Source organism: Hyla sarda, chromosome 5 (genome assembly GCF_029499605.1).
Source record: "Hyla sarda isolate aHylSar1 chromosome 5, aHylSar1.hap1, whole genome shotgun sequence".
NCBI classification, from domain to species: domain Eukaryota; kingdom Metazoa; phylum Chordata; class Amphibia; order Anura; family Hylidae; genus Hyla; species Hyla sarda.
In genome coordinates this window covers 189185579-189212112 of record NC_079193.1, presented here as the reverse complement: position 1 = coordinate 189212112, position 26534 = coordinate 189185579, and the positions used below count along the sequence as shown (strand labels likewise).

Here is a 26534-nt window from a genome sequence, read left to right as displayed (position 1 = left end):
ATGGAAAGGGAATGTTTCACAACATCTCTAGTTGTAGTTGGCGGATACAAACATTTTATGGATTAAATGTTATCCATCAGTCTAGTTTATGAACTTTTAAGAAACATTTAATTTACTAAATAAGTATGTTTGCCGTGGATGAAAGTCAAAAAGTTTCCAGCAACAGTAATACCCAAGAATGTGTACTACTATCTCCAAGTATTCCTGCTCTTACAGGGTAGACAAAGGAAGATATGGAGAACACAGTGGAGGAACTGGTGGGAGTTAAACAAAATAAATTTTATGTTTTTATTTTTTACAGTTAATATTTTATAATTTTTTCCATTTTCTTAACCCCTTAGGGACTCTATTTTCACCTTAAGGACTCAGCAAATTTTCGTTTTTGCTTTTTCGCTTTTTCCTCCTTCCTTTCTAAAAATGCAGTACAATATTTGGTAAAAATGACACCTTATCTTTATTCTGTAGGTCCATACGGTTACAAGGATACCCAATTTATGTAGGTTTTATTTTATTTTATTTTAATACTTAAAAAAAAAAAATTATAAACTACATGCACCAAAATTAGTATGTTTAAAATTGGCATCTTATGAGCCCTATAACTTTATTTTTCCGTGTATGTGGTGGTATGAGGGCTAATTTTTTGCGCTGTAGTTTTTATAGGTACCATTTTTGTTTTGAGGGGCCATTTTGATCGCTTTTTATTAATATTTTTATGGTATATGAAGTGACCAAAAATGCACCATTTTGGACTTTGGTATTTTTTTACGTGTACGCCACCGACAGCGTAGTTTAGCTAACCTAATATTTTAATAGTTCAGACATTTAAAAAAAAAAATTAACTTTTTTTTTTTTTTAAGCCCCCATAGGTGGCTAAAACATGCAATCTTCTGATTGCATATACTGATCAGTGTTCTGCCATTGCAAAGAACTGATCAGTGTAACCGGCACTCTGCTGCTCCTGCCTGCTGCGCAGGCATGGAGCAGTAGATCGCTGATCGGACAACGGAGAGGCAGGTGAGGACCCTTCCGCCGTCCAGTAAGCTGATCGGGACATGGCGATTTTGTCGCGATAGTCCCGATCAGCTCCGCTGAGCTGCCAGGATTCTTTCACTTTAGTTTTTAATGCCGCAATGATCGAGGCGTCTAAAGGGTTAATGCTGGGCAGCGGCCCGATCGGCCGTGCCCGGCATTAGCCGTGGGTCCTGGCTGTCCGTAGCAACCGGGACCCACCGGGTTTAACTCGTTCTCTGCTGGTGAGAACAGTTTAAACCCAGTAAATGGGACCAGGGCGTACAGGTACCCCAAGAGGTTAAAGGGAAGCAATCAGCATATTTTAGCATATATAAAGTTATAAAGTCCCCCCCCCCCCATAAACTTACCAGCTCTGTTCGCTGCAGCCCCGTCACGACGGCTTGAATGTTGGCTCGCATCACCACTCTGCTCAGTCTGCTTAGGGAGTAGAGTGGTGATGCGAGCTGTCATTCAAGCCGTCGGGGTGGGGCAACGGCCGCAGCGAACGGAGCTGGTAAGTTTAAGTCCCCGCCCAGGGGGCTACTTGACGGGCAGGACTTTATAACTTAATATCTTCACCATCCCTGGGAGCACAAATGTCCCCCCAGTGATGGTGAGGATAATAATTTTAGCATATATAAAGCATTGCCAAGCATTAAATATGCTAAAATATGCTGATTGGTTCCCTTTAATTTAGCTAAAACTTGAATTTGCTGGGTCTTTATTTATATACAATTTATGTACATGATTTAATTAATGTATCTTTAAGAGTCAAAAATTAGGCTATGCATAGGATATGTACATTTTTTATCTTTTCTGTTTATTTATTTTCTAACCATACCGCCACCTACACCTGAACAGATAATCTGAATAGGACATATATCATATTTAACTTCTGCATAACAAGCTTTTTGTTCTCCTGTATCAACTTTCACTGTATACACAGAAAAAAAAAAACTGTCTAACAAATAATAGGTATAAAGAAGGAAACCTCCCACATGGATATCAAAGGACACAGGTGCAGAGATGGTGCTGTAATGGACAATTCAACCAAAGCATACAATGAGTAAAAAGCAACATAAAGAGATTTAAAGATCACCAATAAGTAAGGTGACTGGATATGGAGATCAAGAAGCCACATCTATCGGCATTATGTCTGGCAGAGGCTGAATTATCTTTTTGAGTCAGTGCAGAACTCCCTCACACCCGACAACCATACACTTAGGCTCCATCACACCCGACAACCATACACTTAGGATCCTTCATACCCGACAACCATACACTTAGGATCCTTCATACCCGACAACCATACACTTAGGCTCCTTCACACCCGACAACCATACACTTAGGCTCCATGACACCCGACAACCATACACTTAGGATCCATCAACCCCGGCAACCGTACACTTTGGCTGACTCATTTCAGACAATTAAAAAATTCACATCCTACCAGGTTTGAAGGTGATCAGACAGGATCTGTTGGTGCAAGTTCCTTCAGGAAAGATCATTACCTTTAAACAAACAGAGGAAAAGTTATGAGAAAGAGAAAGTGATATATGGGTGGTTAGCAGTCTGTCTTTACTCCAATATTTCTCTAATAAGGAGATAAATACTAAGGCATTACTGATCCTTAGGACGTTAAGGAGCACCTGCATGAGGATGCTATCAGAGAAAGCAGGTAAAAAGGATAATAACGAATCAATAACCTCATAATGAAAATCTAAAATTTAAAGAATACCTGTCATCAAACCATATTTTCTAAACTATTATATTCCCTAACTCCTCCTAACACCACTAAAATTTGAGCTTTAAAAAGCTGTGTATTATACCTTTCCCCTTGCTCACATTGTCTGAGCTCCCGGCAGGAGGAAGTGGGTGTTCCCCAGCAGGCGCGACGTCACTGAACCCTGCGAGAGCCGTGTCTTGCCTTGCCCTGCACGCACTTCCAGAGTTTGGTCTCCTGCCAGGTTGGGAGGAGACCAAACTAACTGTTTGACTTGTGCAGGGAAAAGAACAGAGCCACCTAATGGCCGTTTTTTTTTCAATCACATTGAAAACCTATAAAAGGTGGTGAATTTTAACAGCAAGTAAATAGCAAAGTGTCTTATAATTACATAAGGAACAATATAATAAAAGTTTAGACTGGTGACAGGTACTCTTTAATCACAGAATAGAACAGAAATGGTAGAGGGCCATAAATTAAAGGAGAAGTCCGATGCTCACAATAAAAAATAAACTAATCCCTAAATGTAGCCCCAGCTCATACCTTTTGATAGAGCCCCCAATCGTGTGATTTGGTCCAGCCGTTCGCTTGCAACACCGCTCTGAAGTTCCCGGTACTTCCGGGTTCCGTTCACATGTTTTTCAGCCTGAATGGCTACATCTCCCACAATGCCCTGGTAGTATCTCCGGTCCCATTCTCCCTCCCTCTGCTCTTCCCTAGTGATAGGCGTTTGCTGAGCTGAGCCTATGGCAGCTCAGCTCAGCGCATAAATGAATAAATTACTTAGGGAGGAGAAGCCGACCCCGGGCTGGGAGGCCGGCACAGCCCGCAGTGACTCATGGGAGCGATGAGTCACCGGGCTAAGATGGCGCCGAATCATGAAGAAAACGCGGTCGAGCGTCATCAAAGGACCCAGCTTCCGGCCGGATGGAAACGCAAGGAGAAGTCCGGGAAGAAGACGATATGGATAACGTAAGTATATTACAATGTAATATAACTTTGCTTCATGCTCCATTTCCCCCATAAAAGGTTTGCGTCGGAGTACTCCTTTAAGTGTATCTGATACAATCAGGATCAATTTACTAGTCTTATGTAAGAGAGCAGGAAAAGCAGATTAAGATTTAATTTATTATATAAAGAAAAGATTTGGGAGAATATGCATTTTCTTCATTTAAACCTCTGCTCATCCGTGCCTATGTGTCCAGTGGGCGGTCCTAGTGAGTGAGTGGCTAATAGCTATCAGCTCATATACAGAAATAACTCCCACTGATCACCCATCGGACTTCAAGGCACAGAATAAGCTAAGGTTTACATGACGAAAATTCGTTTTACTAAATATTTTCCCATGAAACTATATATCAATCTGCTAAGTTTCACTTGTTCTAAAACATACTGCTGATAGGTTGAAAAGCATTTTCATGGTGACAGATTCCCCTCAAAGTAGTGGATTTCCTGCAAATTACTAGAACTGGTTTAAAAGAAGCCAAATTAAAGAAATATGTGATATTCACAGGAGTTCCCTATTCTGAAACCTTTATCTATTGGCCAAAGAAGAGTGCTGCACCAACGTGAATTTCTCACACAACCACCGATGTCCGTGCATGACATGGAAATCCCACATAAAATTTCATTTTTGCTGCAAGACCATTGTAATAAAAAGAGGTCTATAACATTTTTCATACCTGTGGCCAAACCCCATTGGAGTGGGCACGTCTTCTGATTTCTTCCACAGTTTTTTTTCTTGAATCTTGATCAGAGCGGGAAACAAACACTGGTCGAATATAGTTAATTAACGCTAAAAGAGAGAGAAATAAAAAGCAACATAATTAATCTGTTTTAAGTAGCCACACAGGTAAAGCTATCAGCTGAACGCTTGTTCACCTAACAGCTATCACTCCCGATCCTCCCATACACATGAATGCTCAGCCAAGTGTGCATTCATTTGGAATAGAGTGTGTGTGTGGGGGGGGGGGGGTTTAAGGGAGTAAGCCACTGCAAGACTCCTCTAGAAGGCAGTTTATCTCCCAGAGAACAAAAGGCTCAGGCAGTTGAAATTCAGCACGAGCGATCCTTCTCTCCTCTATCATCTACCAGGGAGGAGTTAAAAAGCCTCCATACACATTAAAGGGGTACTCCGCCCCTAGACATCTTATCCCCTATTCAAAGGATAGGGGATAAGATGTCAGATCACGGGGGTCCCGCTGCTGGGAACCCCCGGGATCTCGGCTGCAGCACCCACCTGTACGGCTTCCGGCAACGCTGGAGGCTTCGGATCCCTTCAGATCCCCAGCAGTGGGACCCCCACGATCTGACATCTTATCCCCTATCCTTTGGATAGGGGATAAGATGTCTAGGGGTGGAGTACCCCTAGGGCATCATTCACCAGCACTAACCAGATAGTACAGGGTAATAGTGCGGGTGATTTCTCATTCCAAAGCTATTATAGAAACATAGAATGTGTTGGCAGATAAAAACCATTTGGCCCATCTAGTCTGCCCAATAATCTGAATCCTATCAATAGTCCCTGGCCCTATCTTATATGAAGGATAGCCTTATGCTTATCCCATGCATGTTTAAACTCCTTCACTGTATTTGCAGCGACCACTTCTGCAGGAAGGCTATTCCATGCATCCACTACTCTCTCAGTAAAGTAATACTTCCTAATATTACTTTTAAACCTTTGTCCCTCTAATTTAAAACTATGTCCTCTTGTGGTAGTTTTTCTTCTTTTAAATATGCTCTCCTCCTTTACTGTGTTGATTCCCTTCATGTATAAGGTCTGTTCAAGAGATAGGGTGAAATGTGCTCTGGACAAATTAAACAGAAAAAACGTAATTATTTTTAAACTAAATACATTAGAAATATTTTTTTTATTTACCATAAGGAGCGCAATAACAAAAAAGTTTTAATGAGAGTGCCCATTTAAGTAGAAAACAAAATGTCCTTACTAGTTGAAATGCCTCCTCTTAGCACTGATAAAAGTGATGATTATTTGTCTAGCTTTGTAAGCTTTGTTTAAACTAATGAACATGGTTTTATTCTATTAACTTCCTCAAGAAACTACATTTTCCTGTTGGCTTGCAAGAATTTCATTTGGAATCTCTCCAAGTTTCTTTGTAAGCAGTTGAAACTTTTTTGCTGCAATGGTCCGAAATATATGGTATTTAATACTGTAAGATAAGACTGTCCTGAGAGGGGGTTGTGTGGAGACATTACATACTCATACTCTCATACTGGTCATACTCTCCAACCCTGGTCCCCCGCAGTTCCTAGTCTGACCACAGAGATGAGGCAAGTAGCCTATTTATCTTAAAATATGTCTTTCCATGTCAAGGTGTACAGTCGTTGAGGTCCAAAAGCATGTTGAAAACAACAGTTCTAGTTCTACTTTTATGTACTTTTCAACTTTAGTTTCTTAACATTACTCACTTCCCCAAACAGGAATATCTTTGCTTTCTGCTTTCATGACGATGGAGGCCATTGTCATTGTTACTGGAATGGCATCAAAATAGGAAGAGTGTGGAGCCAGAGTAAGAATGGGAGCTTCTGCAGGCAAGGCTTGTCTTCCCTTTACGGTCACCCAATGGAAGCCACCAGCAAACCACATAGTCCGCATTATAGCTTTTAACATAATGTCCAAAAACCTAAAAAATAAAAACAGGTATATATTAACATAAGATATTAAAGGACAAAAAACTGAAATTAACACTATTAATGATATAATCAATATTAACATATAGTCGTGTGTTGTTCTCCATCATCGCTTCATGAAAATGGTAGGGGCATGTAGGGCTGCCAGGGACAGTGCCACACCTTATGCCGCTCTGCTCCTCACAACAAATTACACCCAGGAGAAGTTTCTGAGGAAGAGGAGTAGCAGGCATTCCTTTACATTAATAAATTCCATATATATTAATAGTATCCTACCTGATCTGGATGTGTCACCTACATTCCGATGCAGTATTGATGGTGCCTACTGATACAGGTTTCACACCAGAAGCACCACTCCCTAGTGATTGCATTAGGTTATATAGGTATTATTTGTACCTTTTATGAGGGGAATTTATCAAGGGTTTATGAATGGTGTTTTATGAAAATGTGTCCCTTTTGAGTGCTTAGAGGTACAATCCAACTGTTCTGACTCCCTGCTAGAGTTAATATGCTAGAGTCATATAAAAGGGTGACCCAGATTTGAGAAAAAAAAACAGCACCCTTCTTATCCATAGGGTTTGTTGCAGCTCAGCTCTATTCTTTAAATATATAAGTGCTGAAATATGATATACAGATTGCAGAATAATCCTAAACCACCCCTTAAAGCGTTCCTGTCATTAATAACTTTTGACATGTCAATCAAACATGCCACAGGTTGTTTATTGCACTGGGAGTTTCAGGAGTGATCCACCGCAATAGTGAGCTGGGGAAGCTGCTGGCATTGCACTGAAGAAAACAAGAGTCCCTATAGTGTAATGTGACCCTCTGTACAGGGACACCGTTTTCTGCTTTACAGCCCACTCCCATTCACTCCATCCCCGCTACCATCTCTCAGGGGGAAGGGGACACAGTTTCTCTGCACATCTCCCAAGCCTTTCTCCCTTCCGCATGTGCCGCACATCCACAAGCTGTTCCATGAGTACAACCCCCAGAATGTCCCCATTGTAAGGGCATGTTGTGAGTTGTAGTCTTGGAACATGTAGCAGGCGGATGGTATATGTACGGTATGATAGATGTGCGGGCAGAGAGAAAGGCTGTGGAGTGCTCCTCTGGCTGCGCGTGAGGGGGAGTGGGCTGTAAAGCAGAAAACGGTGTCCCTGTATGGAGGGTCACATTCCGCTACAGGGACACATTTTTCTTTCTTACACAGATCCGTTCATTCCTCTATATAGACTTTTATGCAGAGAAATGTGCTCTTCTGAGCAATAGCATGTTCTCCGGCCTCCGAGTAGTGATTATCCTGTGCACTCCATCCAACAATACCGCCTCTTCATAAATATTCCTACACTTCAAGGTGAAGAGACTATGCAGTGCATGTGTTCAGCGCTATTGATAATCCTACTGGTAGCTAATAGAAGTAGATTAAAGATACAGCCCTTATATGAAGTAGGAGAAGTTGGTTTTCTTCTGTTCTATTACTGTAGAATGACTAAATATTTTTATTCATTGTAGGATCCGACAGGCAATGCTAAGCCACTGGCTGGACAGCACAGTAAGGATAGACTCCCAATCGACAACTTGACAGTAATCCTCTCTAGCTTTTGCAATTAGCAGAAGATTACACTTCCAGCACAAGCCAAGAAGATGACGCATTTTAGACAGATATACACATTACAAGCAACCGGCTCCTAGAAAAAGATAACTTTATTAGGCTTTGATTTTAATATTATAAAGACAAATTAAACCAAGAGCATACAGGGAAAGATACATTTTAAAAGGATACAGACTCTCTCTTAAAAAGGAATTCCTATCGTAGACATTTATAGCATATTCATCCAGTATGCGTGATAAGTGTGGGTCACACCTTTATCTAAATCAGAGCCCCCCTGCCCCATCAGGTCTGGTTGCAGCACCTAGAGGTAGACAGGATTCCAAAAACAGCTGAGCTTGTTATTTTATTGCCGTTTCTGTAATTCTCATAGATGTGCATGGGAATTACCGTATATACTCGAGTATAAGCCGAGTTTTTCAGCACGATTTTTCGGGCTGAAAACGCCCCCCCTTGGCTTATAATCGAGTCATCACCCCGTCAATCCCTTCATCAGTGGTCTTCAACCTGCGGACCTCCAGAAGTTGCAAAACTACAACTCCCAGCATGCCCTGACAGCCAATGGCTGTCCGGGCATGCTGGGAATTGTAGTTTTGAAACCTCTGGAGGTCCGCAGGTTGAAGACCACAGCGGCATTCGTCGTCATCATCCAGCCCCCCCCCCCCTTTTGTTTTGTACTCACCTCCCCTCGGCGGGACGTTAGGGTGAGCTGGTCCGGGCCATCTATGCTGTCGTTGCGGGCTGTCCATCTTCACCTGAGGGGACTCTTCTCAGCGCTTCGGCCCCAGCCCCGGAGAAGTGACGTTGCCTTGACGACGACACACAGGGAAGTTCATGCGCAATGTCCCTGTGCGTTGTCGTCAAGGCAACGTCACTACTCCGTGGCCGAAGCGCGGAGAAGAGGCCCCCCCCAGGTGAAGATGGACAGCCCGCAACGGTGGTCTGGATGATGACGGGGGTCTGGATGATTACATTGGGGGGGGGGGGGGATGATGTGTTTCCCACCCTAGGCTTATAGTAGAGTCAATAACTTTTCCTGGGTTTTTGGGGTAAAATTAGGGGCCTCGGCTTATACTCGAGTATATACAGTATGTAAACAGTGTAGCACCACAAGCTATGCTCTTTCTGTAACTTAGGAGTCACAGAACAGCTCATGGTGCTACACCATATCTGTGCTAGTTACCAGGAATGATAAATGTGGGCTAAGATGGGTGGTGTTGTAATACCTAAGGGATGTATCATGTAGCTGAATAGTGTTAACCCAATGTCCTTTCGTAAACCACAGCTCTTTTTGTTAAAGCAGCTGTTCATGCATACAATGCCCATGAATGGGATTCCAAGAAACAACTTTTAAATCCTTTCAGTAATTCAGAAGAATACAGTCACATTAATACAGCTCTGAATAGTATGGCTCAGGATTAAGTAAAATGTAGATTTGGTGACTGTCTCTTGAAATTGTGCTTTTATAGCAGCTTAGTTGAATTTCAAGAAACTTTGAAGCGCTCTAGCATGTGTACACACAAATATATTGTGCAGATGTGTGTGCAGGGGTTTCTAGCTGTGTAGTTTTAAAGTCCAAATTACAGAAACTACTTGATAAAGGATGCTCACAGATAGATTTACAGTTAAGGTGGCATATAGGTGGTAATCTGTGACACAACACTGAGAAAAGCACATTCTGAAGTTTCCCCATGAATAGGCTGACATTGACCCAACTGTAGGCCTCAAACAGATCAGCAAACAGCAGAAAGGACCTAATACAACTTCACCTTTCATGCAAATACTCTCCTCTTGGTTTAGTGTTTTGATTGCAGGGATCTCCTTAACAGGACCCAAGTTGTAGGAGGTGCTTGTTCCATTCATTTGTATAAATAAAATAAATATTGAAAGAAATAAATCTCACTGAGATCTGGAGATCAAGGGAGACAGCTGTGGATGGGATTTGCGTTAAATGTCTGTGAAGGTATTACCATTTGACTGTATAAGAAATAACTCTGCATGTATATGACATCTATTCCCAATAACAGGCGTCACCTGTATACAAAAAATAAAAAAACACATGGGTCTTTGGACATTCCGGGGCCATGTAAGCGTCATTTTGCAATGCCAAAGAGTCTTCCTCTGGGACATAGCTGAATATTTATATTTTTTTCAGGAAGGTCTCTTTGAATACATCACTAACTACATAATTTCAATGACAATAGCCACAATTCTGCTTGATTATTCATTGTATGCCAAAAAGTACCCAGAAGACCCTATAGCAGATCTGCTAGAATACAGCACCATTACTCTCTATTTTTGCAAGGATTTATATTGTATATGAAATCACAGGCCATTTCATGTACTACACCATTTTGAGGAAAGGGATGTGACAAAAATATGGAAGAATAAAAAAAAAATCCATCTGCCAATCTTAAGTCTGTACACAATAAGGCACACATGAAAAGGCGTACTGATCTAATGATACAGTGTGATGATGAATAATACTCATGCTTGGAGTATGACAGAAAGCCCAGGCTCCAGAACACATTTCATGCTATTTTTGTCTTGACAATGAATAATAGAACAATATTCTCATCATGTGGCAATAAATGCAAGCCCTGCTTACCGCTCTTAGTGAGAATGGAGAATTTATTGTAAGCATCTCCGTATTGGCTGGGTTACAAGAGTAAAGTCATTGCAGGAGCCTGTTATCATTCCAGAGACTCAGAGGCCATTAAAAGTGCAGAGCTAGAAAATACATTTACATTACGGAACCCAAGAGAAGGGATTAAGCAAAAAATTAACTCTTTCAGCATTAAGGACCTGCTGCTTTACATACTTATCGTAAACAAGAACCCTTTATACTGATCCCCAAAATCACGGTTGAGCCCACTATTAGGACTAGGATATCAAAAGTTACATGTAGTTCTGCCAACAGCTAGCTCTACTGACATTTCCATACACCGGCAGGTCTGTGTTCTGAATGGACAGACAGAATGAGCTGCTGCCAGACACCTCTGACATCAGTATATCTGCACTTGGTCCCAGTACACATCAGATCGTCGGCCAGTCTTGTTACATTAAAAGGGTACTCCCGCGTAAAACTTTTGTTTTTTTTAAATCAACTGGTGCCAGAAAGTTAAACAGATTTGTAAATTACTTCTATTAAAAAATCTCAATCCTTCCTGTACTTTTTAGGGGAGGAAATGCTTATCTTTTTAGATTTCTCTGATGTCATGACCACAGTGCTCTCTGCTGACCTCTGCTGTCCATTTAAGGAACTGTCCAGAGGAGCATATGTTTGCTATGGGGATTTTCTCCTGCTCTGGACAGTTCCTAAAATGGACAGCAGAGGTCAGCAGAGCGCACTGTGGTCATGACATGAGAGAAATCTAAAAAGATAAGCATTTCCTCTGTAGTATATAGCCCCTAAAAAGTACTGGAAGGATTAGGATTTTTTTAAGGGTGCATTCACACCACGTTTTTGCAATACAGTTCCCGTATCAGGTTTTTGATGAAAAACGGATTCCTCAAAACCGGACTAAAAACTGTATCAAAACGTGTGTACAAACTTCAACCCGTATACAGTTAATAACCGTATACGGATTGAAAAATGATGTCCGGTTGCATCAGTTTTTTTAAGAAAAAAAAACATACGTTTTTAACTTTTCACTCCATTTTGAATAAAGTTTCACTTGTTTGATTGAAATTCCAAGAAAAAAAACTGTACAAAAAAAAAAAAAAAACAACATATACGGTTTAATACAGTTTTTCACCCGGACCAAACACCGCGGTAGACTACGGTTTTGGGTGCGGGGAAAAAAAACTGACAAAACCGTACAGGATTCAAAACAGACACACCTGATGCATCTTTTGGCATACGGTTTTCAATAGAGAGTCAATGCATACGGTTTTCTATACGGTTCCATACGGTTTTCACATAGAAAATGTATACGGGAACTGTATTGCAAAAACGTGGTGTGAATGCAGCCTAATAGACATAATTTACAAATCTGTTTAACTTTCTAGCACCAGTTGATTTAAAATAAATAAATAAAGTTTTCCACGGGAGTACCCCTTTAATTTGACTCCCCCAATGTTGAGATACATGGAGGGACTTTATTGGAACATCAAATAAGTGCAAACATCGCACGGGAAACAGAACGCAGCTACACGAGCTGCAGGAGGAGCTGCGTTCTGTTTTCTGTCTCCCTGTTTTCTGTCTCCCGTATGATGTTTGCACTTATTTGATGTTCCAAAAAAGTCCCTCCATGTATCTCAACATTGGGCGAGTGCTATAGCTTCATTTTTTCTTTCTGGATCGTAATGAACTGTGGTTTCAAGTAGCCTTGCACCCCCTGTTGTTGCTCAGCACCTGTAACTCCAGCGTTATCTACCCACAGTATCCCCGGTGGTCAGAGTCAGTGCCAGGAGCCTTGTTTTCCATTTACTTACTAGCTCCTAGATTTTAGTCAGGCAGCGCTCTTTTCCTTATTTTTGGAGCTGAAAACTTTATTTTGACAGTGCATGGCATCTGCGAACAATCTGATTACTAAATTACAGTGATGATTGCTTCCGAGGATTTATGTGCAGCGATAACCTCTAGATGTGGTCAGAAAGAATTAGACCCAACATAAAATCGCAGTATGTAAACACAGCCCTATTTAGAGGATTTTTCTCTCCAAAAATCAGAAGTAGCGGTCTGGACCAAAGCTGCAGCAATAATACAACTACATGATTTTTTTTATTGGCTGCAAGCCATTGTGTACTATAGCAAAAAGTAAGAGGTGGTAGATCTAGAAGAACTATGCATTACAGCAGATAACAGAGTCAGCCTTATCGTAGACACCATACAGTATAAATTGTCGTATTAACTTTTGGCTGCGGTTCAACAGGATGATACAATACATGAATCTACTTTCGCCTTCAGAAGAATCAGGAGTGCTGGGTCATTCTATAGAGATTTTTGCTCTAGCCCAACAGTGAATGTTAGGCTCCTTTCACACTATGAGCATTCATCAGTTAATAAATGTCCATTTTCTGTGTAAAAAAGGGATGTATAATAACGGAAGTAACTGGTGCTAACGGATCAATAAATATTCATAACATCCCTCATGTATGGCCATAACACTTCTGCCTACAGACTCACACAGCCGGGACTACTACTAATTCCATCATGGAACAGACTTCTTTCCATGATGGGAGTAGTAATTCCCTGGCTGCGGGAGTCTGCGGACAGCTAGAGAGGCTACATTAGTGTTTGTACTACTACCCTGATCATGGACGGTTTCACTTCTGAGACCCGATGCGATCAGAACTTATTAAGCAGGGGAGCGGGTGGCATGGTCCACAACCCTGCGATGTATCGTGTAACTTTCATTTATAAATGCCCCGTGGGGAGCCCTGAATGGCCGGTACTGAGGAGCCAATCAGGGCTCCTGCCGGGGGATTTGAAAATGAACATTGTGAGAAGCATGGGGGGGGGGGGGGGGGTAGCGGGTCCATATCTATATTAAAAGCGTTGTGGGGGGGCAAGATATATAGCGCTGCAGGGGGGGGGGGGGGCAGACATATAGCCTATATATCTAGCCCCCCAGAGCATTTATAATATGCCCCCTGCAGTGCATTAATAAACATATGACCCCACCGGCACATTTATGAAAATATATACCCCCGCAGCGCATGTATAATAAACCCTCAGCAGCGCAGCTATATACATATGCCACCGCAGCGCTAAATTGTGAAAAGCATTCTAGCAGCAGCATCGGCCGGCCCAATGCTGCTGATAGAAATGCTTTTCATACATAGCGCTGCGGCGGCATATGTATATAGATGCACTGTGGGGGGCAGATAACGCTATATGTCTGCCCCCCCAGCGCATCTACATACATATACTTTCCATTCATAGTGCTGCAGGGATATATCTATTAGCAGCGCATAGTGCCAGCAGCCGGCTGCTGGCACTATGCGCTGATAATAGAAATACTTTTCATTCATAGCGCTGCAGGGGTATATGTATATGGATGCACTGCGGGGCAGACATATGGCGTTATCTATATACATATGCCGCCACAGCGCTATGTATGAAAAGCCGTCCGATACTGCTGACAGAATGCTTTTCACATATAGCGCTGCGGTGGCATATGTATATAGATGCGCTGCAGAGGGTATATTATACATGCGCTGGGGGGGCCGATGCTGCTGCTGCTGCTAAAATGCTTTTCACATATAGCGCTGCGGTGGCATATGTATATAGATGCGCTGCAGAGGGTATATTATACATGCGCTGGGGGGGCGATGCTGCTGCTAAAATGTTTTTCACATATAGTGCTGCGGTGTCTGCAGACTCCCGCAGCCAGGGAATTACTACTCCCATCATGGAAACAAGTCTGTTCCATGATGGGAGTAGTAGTAGTAGTCTCTCAGCACTGCAGGAGTCTGCTGATGTCACCTCTTCTGAGCATGCTCAGAAGTAATAAACAATATAATAAAACAGGTGCAAACGGATGACATAAAGGCTCATCCGTTTGCCATAAACTTTAATGTTAAAAATAACGTCCGTTAATTTATCCGTTTCTTGTGACGGAAGAAAAATTAGTGCATGTTCCGTTAATTCTTCCGTCACAACTAACGTCCGTTAGTCATGACGGACTATAATGGGTCATAACGGATAATCAAAAAATCCCATAGACTTTAATGGGATTTTGTAACGGACATTTAACATCCTTTTTTAAAGCTTTTCTAATTGACGTTTATAACGGATCTTTTAACGGATTAATTTTATAGTGTGAAAGGGGCCTAAGTGGGTATTAATAATCATTGTAACCATTACGGTCAAATAAACAAGTCCAATTGATCTGTTCAGCATCTGGCCTACATAAATAACTTTATGATCCACTACATCTCTACAGAAGAAATTAAAATAAATTTTAATACAAATTCAGTTTACTTGCTACATTTTACACAGCTTTCGGCTGTTTGCAAAGAAACAATGAAATGAACAATGTAAACAGCTCAACACAACTAATATAAGGCTTCCCTTACATCTGTGTCCTCATCGGAGTCGGAGATTACATTTAAATAAGATTAAAAAAAAAAAAAAAAAAGAAGTTGCGTGCATTTTTTTTCCATTAGGATACAGCGAAATTATGGACACCACACAGAAACCATTGAAGTCAATGGGGTCTTTTGGGATCCATTGATGTCCGTTATGCCACAGCTCTGTATCTGTAATGGAGGCCCTTAACAGTGCAGATGTGAACTTTACACACATACTTGTGGCTTTACAAGTGTTTTCTCCAAATGCACCAAAAAAAAATGCTACTTTTACGGACTGCTGCAGTCTCAGAAATATTCAACCCCCCTCATAAGAGCACACATTACATCTGCAAATATCAGCGGTTGTCTCAAACATCAATGGATTTATTAGTTGCATCAGGTGTGCTAGAGATAAAAAAAATATATAAAAAATAAAAATACCTGGACTTGCTAGGTTTTTGGATGACACTCAGCGTGTCCATCAGGTGTGAGTGCCTGGGAGGGGGGCAGGGGCGGCGTGACTACATGTGCTGGGGCTCTACCCCAGTGCCTACTTACCAGGCAGTGGGGAGATTAAAGTTTTCTTAATTTTTATTTTGTTTTAACCATAGTGTGGGCATCAGAGAAGTGTTATGGGCACAACCTCTGAATGTTGTATTAGGATAAAACATTTGGACAATGTGCTGTAAGACTCCTCTGATGCTGCACTATAGCTATAAAAAAAAAAACTATAAATCACCACTCCCTGCCAGTAGGCACTGAGGAAGAGTAACACCTACAAGGTACTGGGAGGCTTTATGGGGCCCAAGAGACATGAAAGGTTTCCTTTAAAGGGGTACTCTGCCCCTAAACATCTTTTCCCTTATGCAAGGATAGGGGACAAGATGTCTTCTCACAGGGGGCCCAGCCACTGGGACTCCCCACAATCTCCGTCTGGCACCCCTGTAATCAGCATGCAGGGAGCAAACTCCGCTCTGTGCCAGATTCCGAGCGACCACAGCAGTCATGCCCCCTCCATATTTCTCCCATAGACATTAATAGAAGGGGGCATGACGAACATGGCTGCTCGAAGCCTAGCACAGCCAGCATTCTGAACATGAATGTTAAGAACGCCGGGGTGACAGGCCACAGAGATCAGACATCTTTGGATAGGGGATATGATGTCTAGGGGCGGAGTACCTCTTTAAAAGGTCTGTCATGAAGGGGATGTATAATTCTGAGACTGCAGTAGTGATTCGAGTTAAGTTGACAGAGTGTTCTGCAGTGAAATGTTAACACCCAGTTGTCAACTTATTTCGACCTTTTGAGGATGAATAATAGAGGAATAGATCAAAATAGAGTACTAAGAAAATGTGTTTTCCTATTACCTTATGGGAATACAGGTATTTACTTAATACACACGTCAAGAAGTCTCAATAGTAAGCAAAGAGCTACTTCACTTACTACTGAAAAACAGTTTCTAAAAATAATAATGGGAACCCATCAAATTGATATATGAATTTGTGGGATAAATCGCTGATTATACTGAATCTTATTTACATTTTGGTCATTCTGGGCTTAGGAGTCCAGGGGGTGGGCCTACTGAGTGACTGACCGTGTTCCCCTATGAGTGGGCATAGAGAAATAGCAGTTGGTTAATGATAAGAACCATCCACTGCACTAAACACACAGCAAAATGCTGAGCAGAATAAATATATATTTGTGGGAGAAGACTCAGCATTACTAATAATTTATTCATTTTAAAAGGAGTAGTGCGGCAAAATATAACTTCTCCTCTATCCTAAGGATAGGGGATAAGTTATAGATCGCGGGGTCGCTGGCAATCTGCCAGAAGTCGCCGTTCCCGACCCCCGCAGGAAGCCGCGGCAGACACCCCCTCCATTTAGCTCTATGTGATAAATGGAGGGGGCATGTTAGCCGGCACTCCGTGTGGGGGTCAGACGGCCACTTCCAGCAGACTGCCGGGGTCCCGTTCAGGAGACTGCGAGGGGTCCCAGTGTTCGGACCCCCCACGTTCTATAACTTATCCCCTATACTTTGGATAGGGGATAAGTTATTTTTCACTACAGAACTCCTTTAAAAGGTATTCTCATTCAAACATGATTTAACTATAATCATCATACCGGGATAGTAGTCTAGTCACATGTCCTGTGAATAACAGATTTAACATTTTTCATGTAACTTCTCTTCTTCCACATTTCCACATTCTGTACATTTTCTCATATCCATTGGAGACTTCTAGCACTTTACATTCCAACTTCATTGGTTCATGAAAAAAAATGGCAAAACTACAAAGAGTGGAACTTACACCGGCAGGGCAGAAGAGACAGCGGGCAAGAGGGAATTTAGTTCTGTATAACAAAGCATCTATATCCCAATCAGGTCTAAGGAAAGAAGAATAGCAACTACCAAGAACACGGACGGTTGCATTTAGTTGTTACCGTATTTTTCGCCCTATAGGACGCACCGGCATATAAGACGCACCCAATTTTAAAAGGTGCAAAATCTAGGAAAAAAAAGATTCTGAACCCAACAGTTATCTTCAACCTGCGGACCTCCAGATGTTGCATAACTACAACTCCCAGCATGCCTGGACAGCCGTTGGCTATCCGGGCATGCTGGGAGTTGTAGTTTTGCAACATCTGGAGGTCCGCAGGTTAAAAGACCACTGACGGAGGTAATACTCACGTGTTCCCGTCACCGCTCATCCCTGCTGCCCTGGATGTCGCTCCATCGTCGTCCCGTGGTGTCCCCGATGCTCCGGACGTCTTCTTCCCCGGGATCCAATCTGTCGCAGTCATCACGTCGCTACGCACGCCGCTCCTATTCGATGACGGGACAGCATGCGTGACAACGTGATGAGAGCGCCGGCCATGCAGGGGAACCCGGCCTGGAGCAGACACAGAGGAGGCAGGTAAGGTCCCTCCCGGTGTCCTGTAAGCTCTTAGGGATGCCGCGATTTCACAGCGGCTGTCCCGAACAGCCCGACTGAGCAGCCGGGTTAGTGTCACTTTCGATTCAGACGCGGAGGTCAGCTTTGATCGCTGCGTCTGAAGGGTTAATACAGGGCATCACCGCGATCGGTGATGTCCCATATTAGCCGCGGGTCCCGGCCGTTGATGGCCACAGGGACCGCTGCGATAGGTGTATATTAGACGCATCAACTTTTCTCCCCCAGTTTTGGGGAAGAAAAAGTGTGTCTTATACGGCGAAAACCCAAAAATCTGAGATTGCGGTATCAGTAAATAGTTTAGTTTTTACTGTTTCACGGTTCAGGTGATGGGTGGGATTATACAGTCAGGGTGTGTGAATGTGTTACATTGAGGGGCGGGTATGTCTAATACACACCCCTTGATGGCATGCACGCCTACTGACAATTTTTGGGGGTTGGACACAGGGGTACTCCTTTAAAGGGGTACTCCGCTGCTCAGCATGGAGCAGACGCCGGGAGCTCGTGACATCATAGCCCCGCCCCCTCATAATGTCGGGCCTTGCCCCCTCAATGCAAGTCTAGAGGAGACTTAGACTTACATTGAGGGGTCGTGGTGTGACGTCATGAGGGGGTGGTGCTATGACGTCACGAGCTCCCGATGCCGGCTCCAGTGTTCGGAACAGTGTGTTCCAAATGCTGAGCAGCGGAGTTTAAAAGGGGATGACCCATCTGAACAAGCTTTATGAAGAGGATATATCAAAATCTGTGCAGCGGAAAAGAGTGGAACAGTTGCCCATAGAAACCAATCCGATTGCTTCTTTAATTGTTTAGAGGCATTTTTTTTTACAAATGAAAGAAGTGATCTAATATCACAGCCACTTCAAGGAAAAGGAAGCATGACTATTACAGAGTCTAATAAATGGATAGCCATGGTAGACAGTCATTCAGAGGCCTCCAAAGTGGGTGCCATTCTTAACTGTGGCTCCTGCTATGGGGGTAGGTCTGATGCAGGACGACACACTCTCCCCCCCCCCCCCCCCCCCCCCACCTCACAGGCCTTAAAGGGGTTATCTTCAGGTTGTGTGTGATATTACAACTAGATAGCGTTCACTTCAATGCAACAGAGCTACAATACCTCACACAAACCAAGAACAAGAGTGGCGCTGTTTCTGGAAAAAAAGGAGCTATGTTCATTCTAATTCTGAATAACCCCTTTAAAAGGGCGGGCAATCAGACAACCTATAAGGGAAGAATTTATCTAACACATAATAGAGAAATTTCAGAACATTGCTGGAGCCAATAAACTGAAAGTTCCACCAATTTCCAAAACTACAGTCACACAAACTTTTTCAGCATTGCTCAGAAATTCCTATCTGGACCTTGAATCTATAGTCTTTGACTTCAAATCTTGTGTCGGATTTTCACTGCCTGACATCTCAGAGCAATGCTCAAGGGAAGTAAGCGCTCAACATACAGGACATATTCTGCAGTGTTTTACAGTCTGTGATCTGCTTACTTCAAAGTATACATGTCTGCCAGAGCCAATTTCTTTCAAAAACTTTTCAACCTTGAAAGACTCCATGCTTGGAAAGTGGGAGCAAAATCAAGGTGCACTGGTATTAGAAAGAACTAGTAAAATAGAACACACACACACATACGGGTAGAATATCAACCTGGGAATTCTGGTCACAAAGAGAAGCGATCAAGCTTATTTTCTGCTTCTCTTGAAGGCCACAGAGCTTGTATACAGCCGTTAGCCAACTCAGCAGACTAGAGCTGCCACAGCATCAGACACACATATCTTTGCTATGAATGAGTAAGCGTTACCAAGGGGGAGAGGTGTGGAACAAAACCTACTGCAAAGTGTGAGACGTGCTGCATCATTTGGATGAGGCACAGGAGCCTTGCTTTTAAGATATTGTAGAATATTTATACAGAAACAAAGGGCGTGGATTACCGTATTTATCAGCGTATAACACGCACTTTTAAAACTTTAATTTAAGGCAAAAAGTCTGCCTGCGTGTTATACGCCGATAAATGTTCTGGTCACTCATTTAAAGCGGCCGCAGCAGCGGCTGCTTGTTAAGTATTAGCAGCGCGGCCACTTTAAATCAGTCACCAGCGGAGTCTCCTCCCTGCTCTGGAAAACTGTCACTTGTTGAGACGCTGATTAAAATGAGCCCAACATTGTCCGGATCTGTCCAACATTTTAATCAGCATCTCCCGCACTATTCACCAGTACCTGTGGATAGTGCGGGAGAAAACAAGTGACAGTTTTACTTTTCATTTTACCTCCCTCCCCCTCCCTCATCATTCTCCCTTTTCTGCTTTTTATAGTTTTTTTTTTTTTCCCCCCCCCTTACCTGGCTGCGCTTCCGCAGGTCAGGTGGGGGGTCTTGTGGGCTGCTGTCAGTGAAGCAGATGAGTGACGTCCTCTCCCGGCTTCTCTGCGCGGCATCAGTGACGTCACTTTTCATTTCCTGTAGTCGCTGCCAAAAAGTGACATCCCTGATGCCGAGCAGAGGAGCCGGGAGAGGACGTCACTCATCTGCTTCACTGACCGCAGCCCATAAGACAGCCGAAGAGCAGCCAGGTAAGGAAACGGCTGTCCGGGCATGCTGGGAGTTGTAGTTTTGCAACATCTGGAGATCCGCAGGTGGAAGACCACTGGAGGAGGAACATGATGGGGGATGATGAGACAGGGGGAAATGATGAGGGGGAAGATGATGGGGGCATGATGAGACAGGTTTGGGGGGGGATGATGAGGGGGGAATGACGGGGACATGATGAGACAGGGTGGGGGGATGATGAGACAGGGGGAAATGATGAGGGGGGGGAATGATGGGGGAAATGATGAAGGGGGAATGATGGGGGACATGATGAAACAGGGGGAAATGATGGTGGGGGGAGGCACTAAATGCTTAATGTCTGTATGGCTAGTGGTGGTCTATGACAGGGGGAAATGATGAGACATGGGGGGTGGCGATGAGAGGGGTAAATGTGGCACAGGGACTGATAAAAGGGAAGGAATGATGTGACACTGGAGGGGACGGGACCAAACTGAGGTGCCAAAGAAAACGAAGTTGGGGGGGATGATGTGGCATCTAGTCAAAGTCATTTATTTTACATTTTATTTTTTTTACTTAATTTTCCCTGTTAAAATGGGGGTGCGTGTTATACGCCAGTGTGTGTTACATGCCGATAAATACAGGTATTTGATATTCTGGATTATCAGACAGTCATAGAAAAGTACAGTATATATCCCTCACTATGGAAGGAAACCTATCACTGGTATTTACCAGTATCTATTACATCATTGCATGCAGGTAGCCTATCTCAAGCTGCCAGCATGGGCATGCAGAATTCTTAAACCGTGATGCCATTACTAACACTGCCCATTCCGGTCTAAACACTCCCAACTCTGGTTAAGTGACATTCCCCTCCGACAATGTGTCAATGCTTCCTTGCTGTGAGGCTGCATTAACCTACAGTAGTATAGGCCTGAAATGGCTCCATGTCCTACATTAGCCATCAGCATAGACTAATAGTGCATTAACAATTCTGGTCTTATGACTTTCTATATTGTATTGCAGTTGTAAACTTGAAGAAAAGGTTTCAGGATTCTTTAGTTAAGGTTATGTTAGAAATTGCTGTCATTTTTTGCTGCAGTTTACAGTATTTCAATTTTATTATGTGCATAGTGTAGAAAGCATATAAACCACATGACTTCTGTCTAAAGGTGAAACTACTTACAATATGCATATAGAGGTGGGTGCTCTCTTTAACAAGGAACATACAATTTATATATCTGTAAATTTCTGGCGGCTACAGGGTTTAGCCATGGTAGTCTATTGTATGGGGCCCTTGCAGTCTGCTGGAAGGGAGCGTGCCAACCCCTGCACGGAGCAGCAGCGCACACGCCCCTTCCATGTATTCCATAGAGTTACATGAGGGGACGTGTTGGACGCGGCTTCCTGCGGGGGACGGAACGGCCGCTATCAGCAGACTGCCGGGGCACTGTTCAGGAGATCGTGGGGGGGTTCCGGCGGTCCCTTTGGATAGGGGATAAGTTATATTTTACTGCACTACTCCTTTAAATGTAACCTTCCAAACATTTATTTACTGTAAGATCAGATTATTAAATGAAACTCACTTCATCCACCAGGACATGGGCTGTTCAAGCTCTTTTCCCGTACGACCAATAGCAGCAACGAAAGCAAACGGCCAGGCCAGGAGCATCATGAAAGCAGCAAAAAACAGACGGATGGGGAAGAGAGTCAATGTCATGAAGGCGATCTGCAAAACATAAAGTGAATAACATTTTTTAATAAATTTAGTTTTTTGCTAAAAAATACTCTACTGCTGCAGAAAATCCTGCACTGGAAATTAAAGGGACTGTATGATGTTAAAGACATGGCAGCTTTTAACATAAACAATGCCACTCTGGTCTTTAGGCTGTGTCTTGTATTACAATCAACCTCAACCTTTGGCCAACCCCCTCAAAAAAATTTGCATCATCATTAAATAGTTTAGGATGTCCTTATAACACACCCTTTTACCGTTTTATGGATATCCCTTTAGGTTTCCTACATAAATGGGTTTATAGTTTGACAATTCCGAAAAACAGTCAGATGGGTGTTAATTTTAATAATGGGAGTGACTCTAGGATTATGGGTGGGATTATACAGTCAGGGCGTGTGTATTAGGCATGCACAACATTCACACCCGTGCCTGTAAAATTCTGCCCATAACCTGATATTTACTTCTATCCTGAGAATTAAGTTCGTGCCCATCTGACTGATTCCCTGGACTGTCAGACAGACAAACTATGAACCCACATTTTTCGGGTAAAGAAGGACATCTCAAGAACTGTATAGATAGATACAACTAACTTTGCCCTTGCTGTCCGTGATGGCACTTTATCACTTCAGAAAAATGCTCTTTTGTTTCACACTTTGTCAGCGAGAGGTGGTGCCACACCAGAACTGCCTCTCCAACTGATGACAGCAAAGGCATATTTAGTTATATCTATCTATACTCTATTGGGGTCTGTATGGAGATGACAGATTCCCTTTAAAGGGGTACTCCGCCCCTAGACATCTTATCCCCTATCCAAAGGATAGAAGATAAAATGTATGATCGTGGAGGTCCTGCCACTGTGGACCCCCGGGATCTCAGCTGCGGCACCCCGCTTTCATCACTGCACAGAGCAAACTCGCTCTGTGCATAATGACGGGCGATACAAGGGCCGGAGCATTGTGATGTCACAGCTCCGCCCCCTCATGACATCATGGTCCGCCCCCTTAATGCAAGTGTATGGGGGGGCCTGATGGCCGCCACACCCCCTCCCATAGACTTGTATTGAGGGGCGGGCCGTGACGTCACAAGGGGGCGGAGCTATGACATCACAATGCTCCGGCCCCTGTATTGTAAGTCATCAGGCACAGAGCAAACTTTGGCTCCCTGCTGCAGATGACTAGGGGCTGCAGGAGAGATCGCGGGAGTCTCCAGCGGCGGGACCTCCACGATCATACATCTTATCCCCTATCCTTAGAGGATAAGATGTCTACGGGCAGAGTAACCCTTTAAGCAATGGAGTTGAGCTGCTAAACCAGATATAGCCTACTGACCAGAGTGGTGCTGTTTCTGGATGAAGAAAGCTATGTTTTTTTTTGGTTTTTTTTAAATATATCAAAGCCTAAATGTTTTGGGCAAACGGTTATAAAATGTTACTATAAATAACGTGGTAAGGCGCATATTATATATATACACACACACACACACACACACACACACACACATATATACATAAATCTTCTTTCTCACCATGCCCAAGAGCAATGGTGAAGATATGCAGTTTAAAAGTTGTCCCCTGCTGGCCTGTAACAAGTCCCCTGGGCAAGAAGCCATTCCCTGCTATTCCCGTCTGCTCGAGCTGTAATCACGCCCCCTCATCATGATTGACAGCCCTCGTCACCACTATGCCCCCTAAGCAGACAGAACAGAGCAATGATGTGGACCGTGCCTGCAACTGTCAATCATGTTGATGGGGCATGAATACAGTGCCGCAGATGAGACTAGGTGAGTATAGCTCCCCGCCCAGGGTACTACTTACGGGGTCGGCGGGGAAGACTTCATATCCTCACCATTGCTGTCGGCAGGAACATCTCCTAGGCATCGTGTGAATTAAAATGTTCCCCTATATAAAGCATTGCCCCGCGTTATACATGGTAAAATCTGATGACTGGTTCATTTTAAGTGCGTTCAGAAGCTCCCAGCGATGCTGCAGCTGAATAACAAAGGATGCAATGTCATCACCTCGTAACATCACATCCTGTCTTAGTCAAACCATTGTATACAGATGAGATGCAATAAGGCAGTGTGGCACAACACCACAATTTTATCTTTCTTTACTGCCTCAATATTGTCATTGGATTACAGTAATTTATCAGATGTACAATAGAAAGGTTCATTTCCATTTAACTCACAATTAAATTGTGTGCAGTCAGGCATCCCTTGTTTATTTATCCATAGTTAAAGGTAATTTCATAACATTAATAAAAAGGTAAAAATTCTACAGTGATCCCTCAACTTACAATGGCCTCAACATACAATAGTTTCAACATACAATGGTCTTTTCTGGATCATTGTAAGTTGCAACCAGACTCAACATACAATGTTATGGACAGTCCAGATCTGTGAAACGTGTCAATGAACTGACCAATCAGAATGGGCATTCACTGGTAAAACTCCTGTATTACTGAAGCGTATGCACTGACTGGTGTCTGGTAGCGCCCCCTACAGTACAGGGAGGCATTACATGTTCTGAACTACTCTATGGGACAGGAGTAGCTTCTCCTTTGGACGCCAGGTGAGGGCGGCTCCATGTTACTTTTTAAGGACATTGCGTGTACTGTACAGGACCCCGAAGAAGCTCCTGTCCTCTACATAGACCAGTGTTTTCCCAAGCAGGGTGCCCCCAGCGGTTGCAAAACTACAACTCCCAGCCTTTGGCTGTCCGGGCATGCTGGGAGTTGTAGTTTTGCAACAGCCGGAGGCTCCCTGCTTGGGAAACACTGACACAGACAGTGATTTACAGCTCCCAGCAGATCTTTCTTACTTTTATATGTAAGGACTTGCTATATCTTTATTAGTTATCTACTTATTTTTCTCTAATTCTCACTTTTTCCTATTTTTGGATGACATTTTGGTGCCTTTAGAACCAATTACCAGGTTTCCATAGAGTTCTGGTCTCAACATACAATGGTCGTCCCAGAACCAATTAATATTGTAACTTGAGGGACCACTGTACAATAAATGTCAATACCAGTGAAAACTAAAAATACTGTGCCACTATAGTAACAACATATTAGGGATCGACCGATAGTTTTTTTAGGGCCGATACTGATAATCTGTGGAGGTTAGGGCCGATAGCCGATAATTTATACCGATATTCCGGTATAAGTTATCGGCTATTTATCCCCCTGCGACACCGCTGCAGATCATTGATTTAAAGCGGGCGCTTTAAATCAATGCACTGCAGTGGCTTTTGCGGTGCCATAGGCCGCCGCCGCCGCCACCACCCGCTTCTCTCCCCCTGCCTGTCAGGGTGGTCCGGGCCATCCTTCCTTCCTGTAGTGTCCGGCGGCATTCCGGGTGGAGGGTGAACCGGTCCGGGCTGTCCTTCTTCGGGGGTCCTCTTCTCCACTCTGGGCAGGCTCCGGCCTAGTACGCTGCATAGACGCCGCTACGCAGTGACGCCCGTGCGCAGTGACGCATCTGACGCAGCGTACTAGGCCGGAGCCTGCCCGGAGTGGAGAAGAGGACCCCCGGAAAAGGACAGCCCGTAACGATGCACCCTCCACCCGGAATGCCGCCGGACACTACAGGAAGGAAGGATGGATGGCCTGGACCACCCCCATTACGGGTAAGTTTATTTATTTTTTATTGACTCGGAGGGTGGGGGAGGGGCCCGACCGGTATAGCGGTATGGGCAAAAATCCATACCGGTATACCGCCCAGCACTACGGTGGGGGGTGCGACGCGGTGGGTCGGGGGGGGGTCGGTCGCAGTGCGGTGCGGCGGGTCAGGGGGGGGGGGGCATTATCGGCAAGGTAATTGCCGATACCAATAATGCCCAAAATCGTGATTATCGGACGATAATATCGGCCATACCGATAATCGGTCTATCCCTACAACATATCATACTGTCAAGTGTGGCAGAAGGCTAAAAGCATAAAGCAGTACCTGCTAAATGCTCACTGCTAGGGTTTCCCCTTATTCGCTATGAAGACGGATTGCTGCAAACTATAGGGAATACACCGCTATCTGAATGGAGGGATTTGTAAAACTTTAAACACATTCTGAGTTGCTATGGAAACTCTTAGGAATTCTACCTTAAATGGTTAAAAAGAAAATGTTACAATAAAATAAACACTATTGTAGAAAGGTCCACATGCCTTTTGGAGCATTTTTTATAGTGCGGTAGGGCTACATTTGTTAACCACTATGGCTTTTTTGGCCCACATATATGACAGATAAAAATAGTGTCACAAAAGGGAATGTAGAATTGTACAAAACGACACGGC

General features: G+C 43.6%; 1 protein-coding gene across 6 annotated transcripts in view; it reads right to left on the bottom strand.

The window, feature by feature from the left end:
• The window catches only part of LPCAT1 (lysophosphatidylcholine acyltransferase 1), a 114332-nt gene that overhangs the window by 33263 nt on the left and 54535 nt on the right, over positions 1-26534 (bottom strand). For all 6 annotated transcript variants that reach the window (XM_056520925.1, XM_056520926.1, XM_056520931.1 and 3 more), the window contains exons 2-5: positions 22100-22242; positions 6164-6378; positions 4417-4529; positions 2462-2522 (exon numbers count right to left, since the gene is read on the bottom strand). In XM_056520925.1, coding sequence (XP_056376900.1) covers positions 2462-2522; positions 4417-4529; positions 6164-6378; positions 22100-22242 — 532 coding nt within the window. The remainder of the gene's footprint in view (positions 1-2461; positions 2523-4416; positions 4530-6163; positions 6379-22099; positions 22243-26534) is intronic.